The 24,061-nt window shown below is 37.3% G+C and overlaps 3 protein-coding genes across 5 annotated transcripts; all 3 read left to right on the top strand.

Annotated features, from left to right (window-relative positions):
• Positions 1 to 3,351: 3,351 nt before the first annotated feature.
• Positions 3,352 to 9,425, top strand: LOC131309891 (uncharacterized). 3 transcript variants are annotated; one of them, XM_058336586.1, is made up of 10 exons: positions 3,352 to 3,606; positions 5,218 to 5,393; positions 5,693 to 5,824; positions 5,918 to 5,968; positions 6,507 to 6,603; positions 7,106 to 7,152; positions 7,587 to 7,803; positions 8,590 to 8,719; positions 8,789 to 8,831; positions 9,081 to 9,358. In XM_058336586.1, the coding sequence occupies exons 1-10, from the start codon at positions 3,546 to 3,548 to the stop codon at positions 9,159 to 9,161; spliced, it is 1,035 nt and encodes a 344-aa protein (XP_058192569.1). In that variant the 5' UTR covers positions 3,352 to 3,545; the 3' UTR covers positions 9,162 to 9,358. The 3 variants fall into 3 exon arrangements, with proteins under 3 accessions (XP_058192569.1, XP_058192570.1, XP_058192571.1); XM_058336587.1 differs by having other exon boundaries at positions 3,372 to 3,606; positions 9,100 to 9,358; XM_058336588.1 differs by lacking the exon at positions 8,789 to 8,831 and having other exon boundaries at positions 3,372 to 3,606; positions 9,081 to 9,425.
• A 2,496-nt stretch (positions 9,426 to 11,921) lies between these two features.
• LOC131309890 (transcription factor bHLH87-like) lies at positions 11,922 to 13,762 on the top strand. Its single transcript, XM_058336585.1, has 2 exons — positions 11,922 to 12,324; positions 12,681 to 13,762. The coding sequence occupies exon 2, from the start codon at positions 12,688 to 12,690 to the stop codon at positions 13,675 to 13,677; it is 990 nt and encodes a 329-aa protein (XP_058192568.1). The 5' UTR covers positions 11,922 to 12,324; positions 12,681 to 12,687; the 3' UTR covers positions 13,678 to 13,762.
• Positions 13,763 to 22,152: 8,390 nt separating this feature from the next.
• LOC131309693 (F-box/FBD/LRR-repeat protein At1g13570-like) lies at positions 22,153 to 22,861 on the top strand. The gene is made up of 3 exons (XM_058336289.1): positions 22,153 to 22,212; positions 22,318 to 22,480; positions 22,614 to 22,861. The coding sequence occupies exons 1-3, from the start codon at positions 22,153 to 22,155 to the stop codon at positions 22,859 to 22,861; spliced, it is 471 nt and encodes a 156-aa protein (XP_058192272.1).
• The last annotated feature ends 1,200 nt before the right edge of the window (positions 22,862 to 24,061 follow it).

The raw sequence follows: 24,061 nt of genomic DNA, 5'->3' as shown, positions 1-24,061 counted from the left end.
AACTGCATTGAGAAACCATTGTTAGTGCAGTTGGTTGTCTCCTCCCCCCGGGAAACCACGGTTCGAGCCCCACGAGGGACGGGCTATGAATAGTCTCTGGATTCCCCTGTGCTAACTCTAACATCTCACTAACCTCCGCTAATGTATACAATATTGATAATAAAAAAAACCTTAAATGTTTACACGACTATAGATTTCAGGATTTACAAAAACGAAGGGTTCGGAATGCCATAGTAGGTTGTGAGAGTCATAATTGATAACTCTAACATCTCATTTTTGTGTTTGGATCAGCCAAAAATGGAGTGCTTGGATCGGCCACTTACACACGTCGGATGCCATTTATTCTCGCGCAGGCCCACTCTGTTTTTTTTTATAGAATTTTTGGACGGCTCGGATCGGCCGTCCGATGGCCGGAGCGTGCCCGGCGGGGCGTCGGGATTCCGATCGGGATTTCCCGATCGGGAACTGTAGACTTTCTGAAAAAGTACCAATCAAGCGGCGATTGACATCCAATCAAATTTTGACATTTTTCACGCTTGCTTGCTCTGTTGCAAACTGCATCCTTCGATGCGAAACAGGATTCTCTAGAATTTAATCCCTCCGGGTATTCAATTTTTGTTTATTCGGTCTTTCTATTGTCAGCCCAGTGGCTTGACAATAAGCACACAAGAGAATAAGGAAAACACATATTTCTATATATTTTTTTACATTTTTTAATACACATTCACACTTCTTATTGTCAGCCCAGTGAGCTGATTTTAGATTTTTCCTTCTTTATTATATCTGTGTGTCCCAAAAGAAAATTTTGGCTTATCTTCAACAAAAATCAGTTGGTCCATAAGATCTCGCGCTTAAAAAGGCGGGTGTTTCTTGGAATTAGAGGGTGTGCAATCTTTGTGATAAATTCATGATCTCATCTTCCAAATTTACTAAAATTAGTAACTGACTTGAGCACTTTTTACTGCATAGAAATTTGTGAAATTCTCTGCTCAAGATCCAAAAAATAGATCTTCCTAATATTGATGAGTTGAAGTCTTGTCACGTTGGTATAAAATCTAAAAAGTATGCAAAAAATAATCATTATCACCAAAATTGAATGTATAGAAAATATAAATAAGTCACTAAAATCTCCCCCAACTTATTTTGAGATAATTTCGAAGTCTTAGGTTAGCTCAAATGATTTTGTACCGTTTAATTTTTAAAGATTAGGTTTGGGGTTTCAATGGAAGAGTGTCAATTCCAATTGTAATCTCTCACTAATCTATACTGTATTAGAGTAACAATGAAAAAACGTAAATATTTTAAAGCTTAGTTATTATTTCCTTTCTTAAAATCGGTTGAGGATGGTGCTGAGCGCACCGTGTTGTGCACATCTCGACAATCAAATGGTCTAAATTGCCGAAAAGATAGACGCCGAACGATTCAAATATGCCCAGCACTATGCTCTGCCCGGTTTGTACAAAACCATCCCTCCCCCAAAAGATAGAACAAGGTGCCCGCACCCAGTAAACTTTTTCTTTGGGTTGTGGCTCATTGGCTTGTGATTGGACCCCACATTCCCTCTCATCCATGGAAGATCTGTCGACTTTACCTAACATCTGAGGTCGTTTGAAAAATGCTTTACTTTGTTAGAAGAGAAAAACTTTTATTACCGCTGTTTTGGTGAATAGTGTTTACAGAAGTGTATCGCGGTCATTTGTTTCCGTCCGTTTTATATAAATTTGGACCGTTTAATGTCGAAACGAACAATTGAGATCGTTTTCTTCTGTGAATAAGCCAATCTCTTGTTAGAATAAATATAGTACAGTATTGAGGAAGGGTTATGTTACCATGTTTTTTAGTAGTTTTTACTGGATAATATCTTTAGTTATTAGATATCTTTGCCGTTCCAGTTTTGTAAAAAGTTTTAGAAAAGAAATGTAATTTCAAACTCAAAAATCATGTGTCTACGCAAAAAATTTTCCTACCAATATGAATCTTATTTGATAGATCTCATTGAGATATTTTAAAATGTGAAAAAAAATTAAAAAATTAATTTTTATTTTCATTATATTTAAATTTAAAATTACATTCTTTTTAAAAAAAAATTTTTTAAAAAAAGCGGAACACCCTCTAGTCATCACCTTTTACACTACCAATGAAAGTTAGTATTTCTTGGCAGTTTATTATTTTCCTAACAACTTCATGCCACTGCACCAATTTGGGTTTGACCAACTACTCACGCCAGTGGCATGAGGTCCCATGCAATCTTTTTATGTGTTGCGCAATTCAGCATGTGTTATTGGGATCATTAATTTAGAACATACTACACAGTCTGGATATTTTTTTAATAACTAAAGTCTCCGAACAAGTTTACATGTACTTCGACTAATCTCGAGAACTATTCCTTCTACTCTCTTTGTCCCAATTTGTTGTATCTGTTTCATTTTTTGAACCTCACAAAAAATTATCTATATCTCGCGATCTATAATGTTTTTTATGATTTCAAAATCTTTGCTTAAAAGAATTAATTGAGATCTATCAAACAAGATTCATATTGAATTTTATATATTAGTAATACATTAAAAGATAGACAATTAATTGAGATGTCCGGGAAAAAAAACATGCACAACATTTTGGGACGGATGGAGTATCTATTAGCAACCCGGACTAGTCACATTTGTATTGCCAAATTGGACAACCTATTTGTATGACCGTCTAATTTTTTTAAAAACAAATCAAATCACATCAAGTTTTAGTGATGTCTCTAATTCAAAATGAACAATTCTGATGATAGCAGTCGGGCCATAAAAATAGTATCACCGGCAGAATCGGTCCTGAGGTAATGTTTGAGTTGCGGTCTTTTAGGAACTCTTATTCGCTATTTTGTTTTGATGTTTAGGAACCCTTATTCGCGCTTCATTTTTTGTTGATGACGTTCCACTTTATTCATGAAGTTAGTAGTAACTTCACGTTAAAATTGGAGCGCTATCAATAAAAAGTTGAGCGCGAAAATCAATTCCCCTTTTGTTACTCCTTATAATGATCCGGAAAGAAGGACCCATTTCTAGTTTTCGCTTTTTAATAGGGAATTGATATTCGCATTCCCTTTTTTGATGCGGACGCTTCACTTTCAAAGTGAAGTTTATGAATAAAGTTGAGGGCCTGCATAAATAGAGAGAGCGCAAATATCAATTTTCTTTTAATAACTCCATACTGTTTCATGGGGAAAAAAGAAGTACAACTGAAGAGGAGATTTTGACCTAATTTTGCACGGTTTGACTATAGTTATCGTGTACTTGACCATTGGACTAAAGTATTTCCTAGCGCGAGAACTTCACCTTATATATATATCAGAAGCAGAGGTGAAATATCAAAACGGGACAAAAAGAGAGAAAATTGAGGGGCATGGGGCCTGAGGGAAACACCAACGGCTAACCAATGCGGAAATTTCATTGATAGTTCAGAAGATTGTTTTTGCATTTGGGGCATCCAGAAGTGCTCTCAGAAGAAGATTTGTTTGTTACTACTGTACTTTTTAGCAGGATTTTTTTGTTGTTGATAAAATGGCGTTTGCTGCTGCTGCTACTACCTATCAGACATACATTCCTCTCCCTTCTGGCTCAGGTAAAACTTTTGATTTCTGATTCTTGTTCAGCTTGGACTTGGTTAACGTTGCTATTTCTTTTCTTAGGCTTTGTTTGGATCAAGAATTCGTAGAGGGAAAAGAAAATGTAAAAAATTGTGAAGGGAAATCCGTTTATTTCCTGTTTCATCAAAAAATCCAGATACAAACTCTGGATCCAAACACAGGTTTACAGATATTTGCTTTTTGCACTTGGGTTTTGGTTAAACTGGGTTTAGGACGGATTTTTTTGCAATTGAGGTTTTGAGGATCGCATGCTTTGCTTTAGTTTGTGGGTTAAAGATCCAGTTTTTGGTTGCTGGGTCGTCATTAGCTGCTTCATTGGGTTTTTGCCTTCTGGGTTTTGACCATTGCTATTTGAATTTCGGTTTCGCAATTCTGTTAAGTGGACATTTTATTTATTGGACTAATTTGAAGTGCTTTTCTAGTTGGTTTTGGGGGATGCGAGGTCAATTTTTTTGTGGTATTAATTGTGTGTGATCTTGAGAGCTAGTGATAGTACTTTATCAGTTCAATGAATTACCGTACTTGTTATTTCATCTTTTACCAGTGTCGACGATTATGAACTATGAACTATCCCGAACTTTCATTATCTTATCAGTTTCGGTTTTGTTGGCTTAGATGCTTATTAAATTGACTTTACATGTTTCTCTGGCTTCTTGCCCACCTCTCCTACAAAAGTGAAATTCGGTGCATCATTATTTGCTCAATCCACTTTTGGAGTTAACTCCATGATTGGCAAGTTGTTGCAGAATTTCATGTTTGGTACCTGGGAAAAGTGAAATTATGTGGAGTAAAGAGAATAAATCAATACATGGATAAACGAGGAAACGAAAGTGGAGAAGGAAAAAACAACGAGTTTATCGTATTACTTTTTACTTGTGTTTATAGTATCAATGAATGAAATTCCAGGTCTTGAAGACCATTTTTTCGAGACCCAATAATCAAACATTCTATGAGTCTATGAAAGTTTGACATAACGTCCTTTTCTAGAAAGGGAAGAAAAAGAGGTTCCACCATTTGATTGCACTTGGTGTGTCATATAAGAAATAACCTTAAGGTGGAGTTGGGTAACCAAGCTTCTGTAGCTGGTCCCATGCCCCAAAAATGGGAAGTGTGAGAGAAAGTTAACGCACATTCTAAAGCGAAGGGAATCACAAAAAGCTGTAAAGTACAGAAGTGTGATCTAATTTGACCTTTTCATGATCATAAATTTAGCGACAAAATGAAAGGGATGATTAGCTTAATAAGAAATGTCTAGAGATACGTATTGATTTTACCTCAGACACGAACTAATCACATAAGATACATTCTATTTACCTCCAAGCATAACGAATCAAAGCATACGTATTGCATATTGTAGAATTTTGACAACACTGGATGACGGGATGACTTGTAGCTTCTCTGCTTAATGTCGTGTCTGCAAGTAAACAGGCCATTGCTACCACCATTGAAGATTAGTTCATCACTAAGATTTGGGATTTGTTGAGCCTTTCTGGTTTCAGTTGCTAGCTCTTTTCTTTTTGAGATTTGCTGTGAGCTGTCAAAAGCTGTCATTTATGTTATGTTTGCTTGTCCTGTACTTGCCGCAGGTCCCAAACATCCAGATCATGAAGCGCTTTTATCATTGGTGCCAATTTATGTAGTCACCCATGCATCACAACTTCCTGTTGAATTTCTCTATCCCTCTCCAAAACAGCATCTGGTGATTGGATTTGATTGTGAGGCTGTTGACCTCTGTCGATATGGAACTCTTTGTATTATGCAGGTATGACGTCCATTCTTTTGCATTTGTAAGATAACAAGGCTTGTCTCTGTGGAGTTTATATCATGGACTGTTGTCCCAATTTTGGGTGCTAAATGCATGTGGAACGATTTTGGGTGGATTTTTTTGCGAAGGAAGATCAACCTTTTTTATGATACTATCTCAGTCACGATTCACATTATACAATCCGGCAGTTTGCCCTACAGAAATTGCAAACTGCTTTGACATTAGCCTCATTTGGTAATCAACATGATGTAGCTAATTGGTAAACATGCTTCTTTTTTTTTTTTTTTTTGTGGCAGCTTGCTTTTCAGGATGCTGTCTATTTGGTCGATGTTGTTCAAGGTGGGGAAGAGCTAATGGAAGCCTGTAAACCTGCTCTTGAGTCTAGTTATGTCACAAAAGTGATTCACGATTGCAAACGGGACAGTGAGGTCTTAAATTGATTTCAATGTAGAACTTCTCAGCATGTTCGTTTTTAAATTTCTTATAGGTTATGCCTACTCATATATGTGTTTGCATTGCAGGCTTTGTATTTTCAATATGGAATCAAGTTGCACAATGTTGTGGATACCCAGGTAAGTTTCAAGTTTTACTGTTATTTCTCTTTAAGCTTCTAAATAATGCTTTCTGATTTTTGCACAGCATCTTTCACATGCTCCTTGTTAGGCCCACTCCATATATTTTTGCTGTAAATAAGTGACCGGATAGCTTTAGTCTAAACGTCTTTCTTTTTTTATCTGAACACAATGTCTTAACAGTGATACCCTCTAAATAGTCTTTTGTCACATAGAGGAAAACTTGCTTCAGGATAGATTTGAACAGTGGCTGTTTTTGAGCTTGAAAGTGGGCGTGTCTAGTGAGTTACTTCAACGTTTCCTTTTCGTGAAGGAATCATATAAGAATGTCCGTGCAGCCAACCCCTGGGAATTGGGACACGAGCATGGTTATTCCACATATTCAACTTTTACCCTATTTGTTAGATGTTCGGGTGGTTAAATGTTTGCTTTCACTGCTTCCAGTTGTTCTTTTAGGAGTGGTACGTGTCTTCTTTGCCCGAGAGCAACTGATGAGAAGGAGAATTGTTGATTTCTTTCTTCTTTTATGTATTCACAGATAGCATATCATCTCATAGAGGAACAGCGGAGGCAGAAAAGATCACAGGATGGCCACATTTCTTTTGTTGGCCTCCTTGCCGATCGGCGCTATTGTGGTACTACAGCTTTTGCGGCATTTTTGTAACAATGCTGCAGTTTATTTCTCTTATAATATTCATCATGTAATCTGTTTTGTCTCCCATGCAACTTCTTTGCTCCCATCTGCTTGTGCTTCAAAATTTAATTTGTAAGAAAAAAAAAAGGTGCTTTAGAGTTCCATTAACAGTTACGTAAGCTTCAAATTTATGCTTGCATCTGTTTTGTCTGTTGGATTTCACTGGTGGGGTTAAATTACTATTTCTGTATCTTTTTAGATGTTGAGCGGTGGTGGGTGGTTTTCATGAAAAGGATCAACAGACAATTCTTCTTGATGCTTCTGGTGTTGTACATTGAAAATTTGCTATTATTTGGGATATTGTAATTCCCTCGAATAAATTGTAATTGTAAATCCTAGTTCCGTCCCTGGTAATGTAATACAATTGGACAAGAGAATCAGCATTTAAATTCTGTTATTGTGTTTTATGCTTTCTCTAAATTAACCGTAGTTTCTGGATATAGGTATTTCATATGGTGAGAAGAAAGAAATCCGTTCCTGTCTTAGAGAGGTGAGTGGAGTCTTGCATGTTACTCTAATTCGATGAGGTGGTGTTTTTATTCGGACATTGTGGGAATGAATTCAGTATTCACAGTTAAATTGCTCCATTACCGGTCAAAAGAAATTTGTGTTTGTTTCCTTATTAGTAGTAAATATAGGGAAAGTAGGCCTAGATGCATGTCTTGACTATGTTTCATGGGCCACTTCGGCTTACTAAAACCTATTTGTGTGCTTGTTCATCATATGATACTTATGGCCAGATAATCAATAATTTAGCTGTTAAATTTCTGGAGTCCCTTTACTCCCTTCTGCTACTCATCGTAATTGGCCTTCTTTGGTGCTTAGAAATCTGTTAACAGAACTTCATGTTTTTTTTACATATCCTTTCATTCCAAATGTTTGTTTTCTTGGAATAGTGATTCATAACTTGGTATTTATTTGCAGCATCCAAATTTTTGGGCGTACCGACCCTTGTCTAAAATGATGGTCCATGCAGCTGCGGATGATGTCCGCTTTCTTCCTTATATTTACCACAAGATGATGGAGAAACTGAATGACAGTTCCTTATGGAAACTGGCCATTCGTGGTGCACTCTATTGTCGATGTTTCTGCGTTAGCAATATTGGTTATGCAGATTGGCCACCAATCCCCTCTGTTCCAGGTTTCTTAGTACTCTCTACTCTCTTCACAACCACACATAATGATTTACATGCACAGAGTATAAGCATTGGTGTGGATTGTCTGGAATGGAGATTGTAGGGTGCCTGTCCGGTCAACATCTATTCATACAGGCCCGTATGTTTACCTGGATTTGAATGTTGGATTTGGTTATATACCCATCCTGTACTTGCTTTAAACTTTTGAGTTCATGCTTGAATACCCATCGGGTATGACTTTTCGCAAAACTCAGGTAACATAATATCTTAGGGCCCCGTTTGTTTGCCCGGATTTGAGCATTAGATTGGATTACAAATCTAAGGTGGCCACATATCCTACGTTTGTTTTAAACTTTGCGGTTAGGTTTAAAGGTCGGTGGATATGACATACCGCAAAAATATGAGATATGCATTACCTTGTAGGATGTGGTACTATTTATCCCATAACTATTAGTCCAATCGGATTACATATCCTATGAGATATCCCTTCACAATTTGTCCAGTCAAACAAATGGGCCATAGGAGATGTGCTATCATCTTAACCATCACCATTAGACTCACAAGAAAACATTTGTGATGGTATAATATGTCCCTTCGCTATATTTTGATAAAAGCTCATGTAAAGTTCATTGTCTCTTTGGAAAAGATCACTCAAGCTTTAGAATTGCTCTGATTACGATCACACATTTCCGTATATTACGGAAAGGAGCATCAAATCTTTTCATGAACTGCTTGATTAAGTGATGAGCCAAGTCATGTGTCTAATGCTAAGATTTGGTTTGTGGTGTCAGATAACCTCATTGTAGAAGGGAATAGTCCGGAGGAGGAGATCCTATCAGTCCTTCATGTCCCTCCTGGAAAAATGGGGTGTGTCATTGGGAGGAAGGGATCTTCAATCTTGTTGATCAAAGAATCTTGCACGTAAATCTCTCTCTCTCTCTCTCTCTCTCATTGGTTTCTCTAGGTCATGACTTGAATTGCATTCTACAGAGCTGAGATTGTAATGGGAGGAGAAAAGGGACCACCTAACAAGGTAAGTTGAACTTCATTGAAACACGCAGTATGGTTTTGATTGCCCCTGTGTGTGTGTGTGTGGCTTTCGGATGACCATAAAACGAAGGTGTTTACCGTAACTCCCCATAATATTCATTGATACAAATTGGGTGAGGTGGTGATTTATCTCATGCTTGTTCCATCTGATGAATTTTTAAGAAGTCAAAACACAAGATTCTTCTTCTGCATTTGATGGTAGGAAATGCAAATTGACTGTATCTTCGTGTAGGTCTTCATTATTGGACCGGTCAAGCAGGTGAGAAAAGCAGAAGCCATTCTCAGAGGGAGGATGCTAGGACATGCATTTTGAGCCTCTGTTTGATGTACGGCGGCTGGCGTTGATCTTAGAGCTGGAGCTCCGGTTTTACCTTGGCGTTACGTTTCGTGTAAACTCAAGGTACCTATACTCATAATTCTGATGTAAAAATGATGTCAAATTGCTCAATGGAACACTTCTATCTTGTTATATGGTAAAATTGGCTCTGGAAAACAACTGTTCTTGTTAAACAGTGGAAGTGAGCAAACGGTCTTGAGTTTTGCTTTCTGCTGGACTAATACCAGTTCTTTATGACGAGAGAGAGTGAGTATTCCCCTCACGTGTAAAGTATTCAAACAGAAGATCACGAGAAATATGTAACTGTTACACATGATTTAAGATACCCATTGTATGTGGTGGATCTTTTTTTAGAGGTGAAAACGAGCCGAGCTTTAGGTTCTTCGGGCTTGGCTCCTTCAAAATCAGTGAGCTGAGCTCGAGCCAAGCTCAAATCGAGCCCAAATATTTGAGTTCCACCTCGATTAGTAGTTGAGAACTTAAGCTTGGTTTGATTACTAAACGAACTTCTGTGAACGAGTTGATCCCTCACATGCAATCTAAGATAAAGCTAGCTCGAATTTGGCTCGTTTATAAATGAGTTAAAAAAGTTGTTCGAGCTCGAATTCTTTGCTAAATGAACCAAGCTTATCCCTTACAAGTTGTTTGCGGACAACTCCATTAGTTTGGAGCCCTAACCATATAACAATCAAATTAAATCTCCATAAAAATGGTGCAATTGGTGGATAATAATGGAGCATGCGCGCAATTGGAGGAAATGACCCGATGGACCCAAGATACAGCTCCATAGTCTCCAAAAATGTTGATTTCTATTTGAGTTTTGCTACAATCACATACAAACACTTACGTACTCAAGCTTACTCATAGCACATGTGGGGTCTGTTGGGTTCGGAGTGCCATCATGAATTTGGTTACACAATGTCACTCCATGCGATCGCTCTAAAAACAAACTTGCGGGTGCGATGTTGAATGCCATAAAAGACTTAATTGAAATCCTTCCTACCACCAATTGGTTTTAAGAGAGATTGTGGAAAAGCGGTCCAACAAGTGATATCAGAGCCAGAAAGTCATGGGTTCGAGTCGCGGGAGCGTCATCTTGAGGGAGGGATTGTTGGGCCCAGAGTGTCCCCATGGATTTAGTTACACAATGTCACCTCCTGCGACCGCTATGATGTCGAATGCTATAAAAGATTTAATTGAAACCTTTCTTAATACCAATTGGTTTTAGGAGAGATGGTGGAAAAACATTCTGACAGGGTCCACATACACTACACACCTCTAATGTGTGTGGGACCCACATGTGATGTGAGTGAGTTTGTGTAAGTGTACGTTTGTGTGTGGTTTTAGAATTACTATTGTTTTTCATGTGCGAGGTGGCTAGTGCATCAAAAATCCCTCCAATCACTGAGAGCCACCTCTAAATAATAGTGTTGAAATACGTGCGCGACGTGAGTCCTAAATTATGGAAAATGCTAAAACCACAAAGATGCACACAAATACTCCATTTTACACACTTACATTTATTTGTGCCAAACACATTGAAGGTCTAGTGTGTGGAGGTCCCATTTGAATGTGTGTGTTTTTACAAATATTTGTACAAATGTTTGTGGTTATAGAAGAATTAATATTCGAGTACTGTTGCTAATGCTATAATTTATATCCAGCTTCACTACATGCATGCTTGCGAGTTGTTTATGCAGAGGGGATCGGAGGTGAAGAAAAACATGAGAGTTGACAAAACTATCAGATTTTTATTTATAGACATTAACAAAACCCAACTAATTAAAGGAACCCCACCCATTCACTGCTCAGCTGTAATATATATATAAGAGTATATAATTATGGGCCGCATGTGGGTAGGAGTAGGACTCAGAGGCCAGTAATATAACCAATCTCTCTCTCTCTCTCTCTCTCTCTCTCTCTGTAAAATTTATGTTCTAAAATATTATGCAATTATTATTAATTGCAGTTGGTTCAAGAAGGTGCATATTGTAAGCACGAATAATCGATGTCCATTATGTAATCGATAATCGATGTTCATAATTATTAATCCGTATTTTTTATTGAAATCTGTAGAGGGCATCGTGTTTCGTTCGTAATATTCAATAAACCTAAATCTTTGCGCACTCCGTTGATAGCTAAGATAATTATATTGAAGTATCTGATCTCAACTTTAAAGGTAGGTACTTACTATGATTAAAGGTTGGATATTACGATCGAACGAAAACAATAGATATAAGATATTCGAGCAACAATGATTACAACTATGATTAAAGGAAATCATTGGGAAAAAAGTTGCTCAAGATGCTCACATGCATACACTCTCTCACTGCGCGCAGTTCCCAGAAACTTTACAGAACGCATGGGGTGGCATGCATCAGCAGAGCAGCCAAAAGGAGCTCAGAGCTTTCCCCAGTCCACTCCATTAAAATTATTCTACTCCTATAAAACAACTTGATCGAACTATATATATTTGTACTAGGAAAAAAAAAGTCTAAAAAGGAACAAATCGCAAAAATATACTACTACTACTACTATATGTCACAGCCCCACCAAAAGTGAAGGGAAGGGACCTATATCTTTTTTCAAAGTACTCCTGACTTTAATAATATTTGATACCTCCTTTCAACTGTTGAAACTTGAAAACTGTCGAAATTATTATTTTTTCAACTTCTACCTTTTCCTCATACTTTACATGTTAAGTCTCCCCTCCAGTTGCTTGAGGCATAACAAGTCCTCTCTCTCTCTCTCTCTCTCCATTGTGTGAACACAAGAAGGTTTCTTTTCTTGTACTCTTGTTCTCATTTTTTCTTTGGTTATGAGTTCTTGAAGAAGTTTAATTTGCAATGGTGGTCAAAATTTAGTTGCCTGACGTTAGCAAAGGGCCCTTTTTTTCTCTCTTGATGACCACTTGCAGCTTTCAGGATATACATGAATTAAAGATGGTTTGTTAGAGCAGGTGATAGATAGTAGTAATTAACAACCAAGGAGATACATGAGAGATGATGTTTGATTCAACTACTTATGTTTTTTTAATTAATTTGACACCAATAAAAACTTCAAGCCCCCAAATCCTTTGATTCTGATTGGCTCGTTTTGTAGGGTTTTCTCCGCGGCGCATCGACTGAATCTCGACTTGGTATGTCTTATTATTACAAAAAAAGTTCTTCACTCGATTTTGTTGTTGGATGTTGGTATATGCACTGATTGCCTTTGAAATCTCCTCTTTACTAGTAGTCAAAACTCACATTGAAAAGGCTCATAACTAATATTGATTCATTTGGGAGATTTTTCTTGATATGCGCACCTGTTAGCGTGATCCCAGTGTTATGCTAGGATCTTTGCCTTCTCGATGTACCCGTTATCGAGTTATTAGTATCTTTTTTTTGCTGATCAAAAACTTTTTCGACTTATTTAGTTACTTCTTCTTCTTCTTGATATGTTAAAGATCTACCTCAGGATTTATCTTATTAATTTTTCTGAAATATTCCTCAGTCGCTTGATGCATTCAATGGATAGTTTGCGTTGGGATAGCCCACCCTTATGGAGCCGTCACCAAGATAATGGAGAGAGCTTCATGATGCCAAACTCAAATTGCTATGTCCAAGGTGGGAATAACAAAATATGCTTTCCAGAGGAAATCTTCCCTTCAATACATGATCATCTCCAAGAAGTTCAACCCTCATCTCTTGCTAATTCCAACTCCGAAAAAGAAAGCAGCAAAATGGTTCCAGTTCCACAGAAGATGACTCCAGCAATATTGGATTCAACAACCGGCGCTCCCATGGTTTTCTCAGAATGTCAAGACCTGTGGAGTTTCGGTTCCATTAGCGCTGTTTCATCCTCGGATTCTGTGAGTAAAGAGTTGGATAATAAGCCTAAACCTATCAAGAGAAGATATGACCAAACCCGGCAAGAATTTGGTGCAAATAGTTCTTTAGATACTTCGACTTCAGAAGGGGGTTTCCAGCTCATTTCTACAGAGAATCCACCGAAAAGAACGAAAAAAGCGCATCCAAGTTCATCGAACATCAGTTTTCATCACCCAAGTACATCTGCATCATCCGTTCAGCAACCGGATTCAGAGGCCATTGCAACGATGAAGGAGATGATTTACAGGGCGGCGGCGTTCAGGCCGGTGAATTTGGGCCTGGAGGAGGTGGCAGAAAAGCCCAAGAGGAAGAATGTGAAAATATCAAGTGATCCACAAACCATGGCTGCAAGGCAGAGGAGGGAGAGAGTAAGTGAGAGAATTAGGGTCCTGCAAAGGTTGGTTCCAGGTGGGAGTAAGATGGACACTGCATCAATGCTTGATGAGGCTGCAAATTATCTCAAGTTCCTTAGGTCACAGGTTGAGGCACTGGAAACCTTAGGTGGCCACCACAAGCTTGACTTGGTGAATTTTTCCACTCCGAATCTTCCTTTGATTCCCATGCAAACCCTTTTCCCACTCCAGACTACTCCTCGTGCAATCCGGCATCCAAATATTTGAAAATTTTCTTCGACCCAAAGCTATGTTTTTTGGAGGTGTTTGTAAAAGGAAATTAAAGAAAATTTGAGCGGTTACCATTCATAAATTCATGTGGGTTCTCGCCATTTTTTTTTTCTCTGTCTCCAGTAGTATCTGGGTCTGTTTAAGTACAAATTGGACTAATCCGGGGACCAATTCCTCTGGCCATTGCGAGAATTTCAATTAAAATTGGAGCAAAATTTTATATGGACCGACCAAAAACAAATTTATATAGCACTTAAGATGTTTCAAATTTGAGATCGTAGAAGAGAGCAAATTCCTAAGTCACATTTTTTGCCCAACCTTGGGGTTTACTTATTCTTTTGCTTTACTAATCTCTCCAGAAATCCCTCATCCAAACACATCCTAAAAGGTTCCCAAACCTAGAATCACAATCATAGCCATATTGATTAATTAATTAGCAATAATCATGGCCCAAAACCCGTTTATTGCCTAAAAAATCCATAACAATATATATGCCATCATAACATCCATCATTAGATCTTCGATCTCTGATTGCATATACCCATCATCATGACACCCACAATCAAAGACACTTCCACTCCCGTTTTTGCTGCCTCCCCTATTTCTTTCTGCTCATGACGTCATAATGTACTAACATCTGTAAGAGTGGAAATAGAAACACTCAGGGTGGAGATAGCTACTCTTTAACCCTTTTCATATGAAAAGCACTAATGATTAACTTATGCACTATAATTTTTTGATTTTATTTTTATTCAATTTTTTAATTTTTAATTTTTGCGTTTGGTTGTTTTATGCCAAACTTTTATGTGATATAGGTGGGTAAAGATGAGAGGAACCGGAAAAGTAAATAATTATGAGTTTTACACAAGTATTTTGTGAAAAATCTAAGAAAATGTCCAAAAATTAACTTTTCGAGCTTTTATTTGGATATTTCCCAAAATATTTGTGTAAAAGTCATAATTTTTTACTTTTTCGGTCTTTTTCATCCTTACTCACCCATATCACATGAAAGTTTGCCGTAAAACTAACAAATGCAAATAAAATTGAATAAAGACAAAAACTAAAAAATTATTCTGCATAAGTTAATCACTAGCGTAAATATACCTAGCAGTCATTATGACACTTATGATTAAGACCAAGGGCTAGAAAGTCATTTTAACTTTAACTTACTTTGGTATACTATTAGTAGTTTTATTCAGACTTTGCTAAGCACATGTTTGTTCTTCCTTTTTTGTTTGTTTGCTTACCTATGTTTGAAAGTATTATGCATTGTAATATTGTATCTTACAGTTTCTAGATGGTGATACGACTTTGGTTGGAGACGAATGTTTGACATGTGAGTTTTTACGGGTGCGGACAACGGAGTAGGTGCATGTCGTGATAGCACCACGTCAAACATCAAAATACAACCGCGTGATTTAGGCCCCGTTCGGCTAAATATTTTTTGTCCTTATTCAAAAAAACTTCGCATTTGTTAGTTTTTCGTCAATTTTTTGGGGATTATTGAATCATCACGACAAAAGAAATCTAAAAAGTAAAAAATTATGATCGAAATCCATTCTTATTAAATAAAGACGAAAAAATTGGCTTGTTGGCTTATTTTGTCTTTATTCAAAAAAATTAGGTTCTGATTGTAATTTTTTACTTCTTAGATTCCTCTTGTTGACGATGCAATAATCCCCAAAAAATTGACGAAAAACTAACAAATATGAAAAAAAAATTGAATAAAGACAAAAAAATAAGCCAGTTGACTTATTTAGCCGAACAGGATTCATAATTCAATTATTACTACAGTAATATCGGTTTAATTGAAATATCGCGTCTGATATACTCGTAGTATATGCTTTTCCATTGTCTCGTACAACTCCATTTAATTAGGACTGGAACGAAAAGGTAGTTTTGATTGGATCAAAAGAGGTTTCAATGTGGTTGGGATTGTTCACTAAATTTAGAGATTCTGTTGCGAAAAGAACCTTGATGGGCCTTGGCATTACCTATTTGGTCTATCCGTTCATGTTTGGAAGTTACATTTCAGATACATGATCAAAGTATCCAATGTCTTCCCTTTTTTTTTTTGAAAAATTCTAAAATGAGTTCAATAGGCTGACAATAGTAAATGTGTATTAAAGGGTGTAAAGAATACATAGAAATACATATTTTTTTTGTCTTCTAGTGTATTTATCGTCAGCCCAATGGACTGACAATAGCACGACCGTTTTTTTTTTATGGCAAGAGGTTTTTAGCCCATCTTATGTGCACCTCATCCAATCCTCTCTCTGACCGGGGTCAAAGGCAGATCATTCATGCCGGAACTAGAGATCGAATTCATAGGAAATTATTTTTTTGTGCTTTGATCTCGAAAATTAAATCCTTATTAATTGCGTAAATAGCAAACCTACTGACTAATGAGACTAATTCTTGGAGCTAGGTACAAGTCATTGGTATAGCGTGTTTTAGACAAATCCCAACCACAAGACCCAATGCGGCCCAGGGGCGGAGGTAAAGAGAGCTAGCTAGGTGGAGCGTGCATGGCATTACCTATTTGGTCTATCCGTGTCAACAGTGCTCATACCTATATGATGTTTTTGGCAGGACAACTCGTGGAGGCTTGTCAGATCTGTAGTTTTTTTAAAAGTTCACTTGTGCATTCATATTTGGTTGAAGTCCATCTCTAGGTATTTGTTGTCTTTTATCCTTGACTAATGCTTTATCTCTTTTGAGACCAGTGATTTTAGGTATGATTATACAGTAGATCGCGAGTGCCGTTGTTTGCTTCAGGCTCAGCATCTGAGTCAGGGTGAAAGACATCGGCTTTGTACGTTTGGGGTACTCAATAAATTTTTTCTATCCATCTCTCCCCACTCATTACACTTTAAAACCTCACTCAAAATCCAAACCGAATAAGACCGGCCTGATTGCCTTGTGTTTTTCTTGTTTATAATAGTTAGATGATTAGTTCGGTTTTGTCCAAGATTTTTGTAATGAACTCCGTTATGTAAGTGCTGCTGGGCTATTATTAATTATATGATCTTCTCCATTTGAAAAAATAAAAAAAAACATTGAATGACTTGATTATTATTCAATCAAATTCTATGTTTTAATTTGGCTCCTAAGTAGAATATTGGATTAATGATTTTTTCGAACGTTTCAATAATTAGCATCAAAGACAGAACTTTAGCAGTTCTCATAAAGGGCAAATATCATTTAATAGTCTAAAATACTTAAAATAGTAGTCTTTAATTTTATACCAGCAAAGCTAGAAAGAAATCTTCTGCAAATTAAGATATTGCCTCATCTGATTCATTTTATTGCCTTGCTCACTATAACAATAATGGACAAAAATTATGCGCATTAAGTACTAGATCCATGGCACCTAATTAACCATATACACATAATTATATATCTTTATAGACTCTCAAAATGCATTTAACAGTTATTGACTACAGCCAAAGTTTTTTAGCTATAAAAGGAGGAAAAACTAGTACAACGTTACATGCTTGAAGTGAAACGATGAATCGAATTTTCCTCCAGTTGGTCATCATAGCATTTCTCTTTGTTTCCGGTACCTTTTCTACCCAACAACAACTAAGTTTCTGGTCGAACCAGGTTCAAATGCTCGTCATCAGCGATATCCCGAATGATAAGCCATGCATTACCATTACAACTTCATTGCCGATCAAAAGATAACGACTTAGGATTGCATTCACTCAGAAAAGGCGAGGACTTTGCTTGGCATTTTGGATACAGTATCATTTCACATACTCTCTTCTTCTGTCATTTCTACTGGGGATCCAGATCCCAAGTTTTTGACGTGTTCAATAAAAAGACCATCGCCGAGTGCCTACCTGCAACTTCTAGAGATCACTCATGCTATTGGTTGGTAAAACCTGATGGTTTCTATAAAAGTAACAATAACTCAAATTGGAAGAAAAGATATGACTGGGCTTGAGTACTCGTCCTAGCTAGTTTTGTAAAAGTTTGGCGTGATTTGGGTCCAAATCTCTATTAATATGTCAAATGGTAGCTAGCAGGTGCGCTCTATATAAGCTAGAAAGACATCGATCTATTAATGCAAATTGCTTCCTATATATACGGTTTCATTTGGATTAATTATTGATCATGTTACTTTTGTGTTGTGTATGACTTTATTTGTTTCTTCTGATCTTTCGTTATCATAGTCATCCATCCTTCACGATTGGTGGCGCGCAGTTGGGTCCTCTGGATCGAGTCGAATATCGTAGCCATAATATCTCACAGATTGAGTCAAGTATGTCACTCAAAAAATGTTGTAGTACGTTTAATTTGACAAAAGAGATAAAAGTGGTAACAGCCACCCCGTTTAAGGAAGAGATCGATCCTCACATCGCCATAGCTGCCACTTTATGAGCCGCGCACCTTGTCATCTGATCGGTGAAACCAACTGAACGATGCACCTCCCTTCTGAGCGAATTCCCGAATATCCAGAACCAGTGCATTCACCTCCAAGGTTGATCGTTCAAGCTCAGATACGGATTGCCTTCTTGTTAGATTCAACCTCAACCCTGTCAAACCGCTCTTTTTCACCATTTCTCCTAAAACTAATTGATGTTAGCGAGGGGCTTCAATTAGGTCTTGATTTGTTGCATTGATTTGGAAAGTATTGGCTCATGTCCACTGTTTGTATGTCAATTCAAGTTTCATATATACAGATGAGTTTTGGAGTCAGCGACACAAATTAATGATATTCGAAATGCTATGAATGCGATGTGATGTTTGAAAATTAAGTTAAATGTACAACATATAAAATTGTGCTTTTTATGGCAGGGGTAGTGCTCGGTGGCTAGTAGCTAGCAGTCAAGACTGTTCAGGGGGAAGGTCGGGTGGCGATTTATAGATAGTGGTGGTGGTGGTAGAGGGGGGAGAAGAGGGGATGTGTTGCGCAGTGGGCGGAGACAGTAAAGGTGGAGCTAGTGGTTACGGACAAGAGGAGACTTTTTACTCGCCAAACCAGCCGTTAGATGCATAGTTAGGTTGTCAGGGACTTGGGGGTCATTCGGCCTAATAAGTTAAATGACTTTTTTTTTTTCTTATTTAAATTTTTTTCTTTGTTAATTTTTCATCATTTTTTTTGTGAATTATTATTTCGTCATGATGAGAGAAATTTACAAAAGTAAAAAATTGAAATCGATTTTTTTTAATAAAAACAAAAAATTAGCTTATTGTCTTAGTTTTTTTTATCTTTATGGAAAAAATATAGGTTTCGATCATAATTTTTTACTTTTTAGATTCTCTCGTCATGACCAGTGGCGGATTTTGGAATTTCATGCAGAGGGGTCACCTTTCGAGTACAAAGTCGGCCCTTAAATATGGGATAATCGATAATTTTTTTGTGAAAGTAAGTGAAAAAGACTTAAATCACTTGAAGAAATTTGAACCTTTGTTGTAACATTGTTAAGTTTTGAATTAAGATCATGTAATGGACAAAAAAAACTTGCTAAGAATACAAAAAATATATATCATTCTATAATTACATTCATAATCGTGTTCCAAAAATGTCCATGCTAATACTTTTAAAATTGAATATAATCTTTTTAATAATGTTCTAAAGTAATACGTATTGAATTGATAAAACAATAAAAGTTTCAAGTTACAGAAAAAGGAAAAAACTGAAACAAAGTCAAATATCCTTAATCATACTAACGTTTTAATGTACAAGGTATTGTTTATTTATTTGAGCAAGAAATCTCCTTCGTTAAAAGGGAGACTAGCCAAAAACAGGGAGCAATAAAGGCATACAGCATTAGTTAAAAATGGAATGAAAGGCTTTGAACCGCTGACCTCTTGTGATGAAGCCATAATCTCTCCCAATACACCAGTACTCATTACTTTCAAAATGGCAACATATATATACTATTTATTAAGAAATCACGAGGGTCACGTGACCCCCTGTGCTCACACTAAATCTGCTCTTGGTCATGACGAAACAGTAATCTACAAAAAAATTGACGGAAAACTAATAAATACGATTTTTTTTGAATAAGGACGAAAAAATAAGTCATTTAGCTTATTAAACCGAAGGATCCCGTCACATATGATAACGGCCCGTGGAGGCCCACTTTATAACGTGTGCGTCAAGCAAATTAAAAGTCGGTTCAGTCTTCCCCTCGCAACTCCAAAACGTAATTTTGCTACTTTCTCCGCTTAACTTCTCTTCTTCTATCTTATCCCACTTGCAAACAAACCTCTAAAACAACTCTTCCACTTTTCGGGGTAGGAAACAAACGTCTCTTTGCCTCTGCCCCTAAAAACCTCTGTTCCTAACATCAACGAGCCTTAAAAAAGTCGTTGAACTTGCTTGCAGACGATCTTGTAAGCAGAGTTAGCAGTGGATGAGCAAAAAGAATCGTTTTTTAGGATGTTGAGGGAACACCCATGTAAGTCTTGGAATGAATCTTTCTATGATGTTTTTTTGGTTTTTGGTTAGTTCTTGTGATGTCTGTTGGGGCTTGTGAAGCCTTATTCCACTTTGGTCGCACTTTGATGTAAATCCTAGGTTATAAATTCTTGTTGTACGTGGTAGCCGATGTAACTTGTAAGTTGTAACCCTTTCTTCATTCGATACTTGGTGGAAACTAGTGTGAGCCATAGATGTACCTAAAATTATGTCTGGTGACCGTGTAATCAATGTGCCTTTGAGTTCTTGTTTTATGTTCTTATTATCTTTGCGCGTTGTGTGTGTTTTTTTTGGACGAATTCCCAACAATTTCAATTCACATGAACTATGACTGTTCAAATCCTTAATTCACTGAAAAGACGAGACAAAAGAGAGAAACTGAATCAAGGGTTTGATGGACCTCAACATTGTCAAGCCGTGGCTGATTTTGTAGCAGCATCAACTTACACACTAACTTGCATAACAGATAGTGTAGGTCAGAGCGGCTCCTTCCCTTCTTTTCTTTTGTCCGACTCAAAGAAGGTCACAGCCTTAAAGAAGCGCCACTCTTTCCTCTGGTCGTTCACTTACATTACTTTGATCCATACATGTATATTAACCTCAAAAGCTGGAATCCTAACTCCAACCCAAACGATATAGAGTCTACTTATTACTCTGCGTAAATCTTCCAAACTTAATTTCAGCTGATATAGACTCCAAAAGATCGAATTAATATTGGCAGATAAAAGAACAGATGCATGCATACCTTGAGAACTCCTGCACGTGCATATGTACAATACCAACATTACATCCAAGTCCTTTTCAGTTTTGGTCAGGAAAAGTTTGGACTATAATTTTCGATCAAGCAACTTGTTAGGAGTAGGTGAGGAACAAACCAAGTCGTGAACTGAGAACTGAAGTCTTGAACTGATTTGAATCCTGGAATTCACACTGGGTTTGACTGTTATAAACAAGTGATCGATATTGATTGTGTGATTTCCTTCATACAGTTAGTGAAACTTACCAGCTGTGTTGGTGTCTAGCCTATAAACTTTATAGTCATGCACGCCATTGCCACTGCTGAACATAAAAGGAAGAATGCAGTTAGCAGTCCAGTTGGTAGAGTACGAGAAAATTCAACTCTAGTTTTTTTTTGTTTTTTTGTTTTTTGCAAATTCTAATTTGGATGTTTCTTGCTGTGTTGTTTCTTTCTATATATGTAAACTTGCAATGTAACAGCGACAAATATGCGTGGGGAGCTTACCTCTTGATTTTTGGGAATAGTTTATGACATGATGGAAAAGGATGGCTTAGTATTTACTCAGTAAAAAGGGGCAATGAGTGGCTCAACTTCAGACATAATCAGTAATCTTCCACGCGTCGTCCTAGAAGAAATCCTAGCATGTTTGACGGTACAGGATGCGGTGACGACGAGTGTTTTCTCAAGGAAATGGAGTTATATTTGGACTACACTTCCCATACTTATATTCGATGATAAGTTCTGCAGAGGATCGGTGATGAGGGCTGGATCAGACAAACTTGTGATGACCATTTATAAGGTTCTGCTACTCCATCATGGACCAAAAACGAGATTCACTCTCTCTTTACCAAATCTGGAAAACTCTCCAGAAATCGACCAATTGATATTTTTTTTGTGTCAAACAATGGCATTCGGGAATTCACCCTTCACATTTTGAAGGGTAGACCTTTCAAATTGCCATCAACACTGTTCTCATGCCAACGACTTGAGCCTCCTCCTGGGTTTAAAGGATTTACCAGGCTCTTTTCCCTTGAGCTTTACGAAGTTTCGATTGCTGGTGATGTAGTTTCAAGTCTGACCTCCAATTGCCCGCTACTTGAACGGCTAGTACTTCGTAGCTTCACCAGTTTCAATTACCTTGAAATAGGGGCTGGTAATCTTAAATACTTTTGGTGTGAAGGCCCTTTCAGATTTATTTGCTTCAGGAATATTTCTCATCTTGTAGAATTTTCAGCAGAGTTGAAAGTATCGAGGAATCAGTTAGCTAGGATTAAATGAAGGAGAAAAATCAATCTCTGTCATGCGTCTTTGTAGTATACCAGTAGTTGAGCTTCTGATATTGGACCCTCCTTATGCAAAGGTAAGATTGGCTAACTAAAACCTTCATTTTTCTTTAATTATTTTTTGTTTGATTTCCAAGCCATTTTACATTTTGATTTTCTTTACTTTTGTCTTGTGCTTTTAGTGTTTGGCTGCTAGTGGTGTGCGAGAGAGGCTTCTGACTACTTTGAAACGCCTTACATATCTCCAGTTGCATAATGTCTGTTTTGGGGAACCAGATGAAGTCTCTGCTATTCTTTACTTTTTCAGAAGCTGCCCAAACTTGTTTCAAGTTGTGATTCGCGTGAGTAATGGCAGATGTTATATCCCATGTTTGTATGCATTATATAATAAAACCTTTAGGCTAACACAGTTGGACTTCTCTTCTTTCCAAACTCCAAGCATTTCATGGTGCAACTGACTCTATTGATCCTATTGTAGAACTTTTTGACTTGCACGCCTGGTCGGATGTCTCTCTAAATAATCTTGGGTACGTGTATTTGGAAGAGGTGTCTGGTACAAAGGCTGAAATGGAGTTCATTAAGCTTCTGTTAGCCAAATCACCAATGCTGGAGACCATGTATATCAAGCTGAAGTCGAAGGATGTTGCTGAGGAATTGATGATTGTGAAAGAGTTGAATGGATTCCCGCGTCTGTCACCTTATGCAGTGATCACTTTCGGTATATAGAGGCATGTGAAGATCAAGTTCAACAGCTTACCTCCGGGAGTTAGTAATTTTGTTTTTGTTGGGTTTTATGAATTCTCATTTTGAGCTGGATATTTGTTTCTCTGGGTATTTTTTGGATCTCTGGGTATTGGTACTCTTTTGGAACCATGCTTCTCATGAAAATTGTCTCCCTAATGTAATGAAGGTCTTTAGTGCGCTTTATTTTTTTGCTTTTCCTATGTACGTGTGTCTCTATTTCTTTCTTTCTTTTTTGTTTTATTTTAGTTATTTTTTGGTTCCTTTTTTTAACTTACGTTTGACATTTGGTACATGATTGCCAGTTTGCCCAAGCGATGTGATTGGAATACTTGAGTCAATGGTTGGACCAGGTTGGTATATGGGTAAAGATGTATCATAAGCAACTAATCATCATTTGCCCACACAATATTTCACGTAGTGTTCCTTCTTCTCGCTTTCCTCGCCTTGGGAAACATGGCATAGTTGATATAACTGCCACACAAAAAGGGAACAAGAAAATCAAAATGGGAAATTGAAAAATCCAGAAATATTTTCCTGTGTAATGGAGGATAATTTTTTGTGGGTCAAATTCAAGAATATCCCTCTAAATATTTCCCTTGTGTAGTTATTTCTTTATTTTTCTCTCCTGTAATGGGTATGTAACCATTTTGATCTATAATAACTTTGTTTAACTAAATCAAGAAGATACTGTTTCTCCACTGTTAACACCACATAATCTACTGTTAGTCCTAAGGTCTGATTGATAACTATAGAAAACCAGTGTCTATTTTTCCTGTACTCTTGGCTAGTTTTATGCATTGATTTTGAATGTGACCCTTTTTGATATGAAGGCTTCATAAGCATTGATTGTGGGATAGTTGAGGGTTCCACTAACAATGATGCGACAACGAACATAAACTATCGTTCTGATGGAAGTTCTGTGGACATGGGGATGCATGTGAATATTTGTTCCAATTTGATGTTACAGACTCTTCTGCAGCGACTATTAAATGTCAAGAGCTTCCCTGAAGGAGACAGGACTTGTTACACTCTTATTCCAGAGCAAGGTAAAGGTAACAAGTATTTGATCAGGGCTTCCTTTATGTATGGGAATTATGACTCACAAGGCACTGCCCCGGTATTTCAACTATTTCCGGGTGGTGAAGAATGGAACATGGTGATCTTGAACAGCGCAACTGAGAT

This window comes from Rhododendron vialii, chromosome 12a (assembly GCF_030253575.1).
Source record: "Rhododendron vialii isolate Sample 1 chromosome 12a, ASM3025357v1".
NCBI lineage: Eukaryota > Viridiplantae > Streptophyta > Magnoliopsida > Ericales > Ericaceae > Rhododendron > Rhododendron vialii.
This window is presented reverse-complemented; position numbering and strand designations above follow the sequence as displayed.

Bases quoted from the DNA above. Each gene is read 5' to 3' on its own strand.
- LOC131309693 (XM_058336289.1), top strand. From the start codon at position 22,153: ATGCGTCTTTGTAGTATACCAGTAGTTGAGCTTCTGATATTGGACCCT. The intron at 22,213-22,317 runs GTAAGATTGGCT...TTGTGCTTTTAG, and splicing joins TGGACCCTCCTTATGCAAAG to TGTTTGGCTGCTAGTGGTGT. The intron at 22,481-22,613 runs GTAATGGCAGAT...ATCCTATTGTAG, and splicing joins TCAAGTTGTGATTCGCGTGA to AACTTTTTGACTTGCACGCC.
- LOC131309891 (XM_058336586.1), top strand. From the start codon at position 3,546: ATGGCGTTTGCTGCTGCTGCTACTACCTATCAGACATACATTCCTCTC. The intron at 6,604-7,105 runs GTACTACAGCTT...TTCTGGATATAG, and splicing joins TGCCGATCGGCGCTATTGTG to GTATTTCATATGGTGAGAAG. The intron at 7,153-7,586 runs GTGAGTGGAGTC...ATTTATTTGCAG, and splicing joins TCCGTTCCTGTCTTAGAGAG to CATCCAAATTTTTGGGCGTA.
- LOC131309890 (XM_058336585.1), top strand. From the start codon at position 12,688: ATGCATTCAATGGATAGTTTGCGTTGGGATAGCCCACCCTTATGGAGC.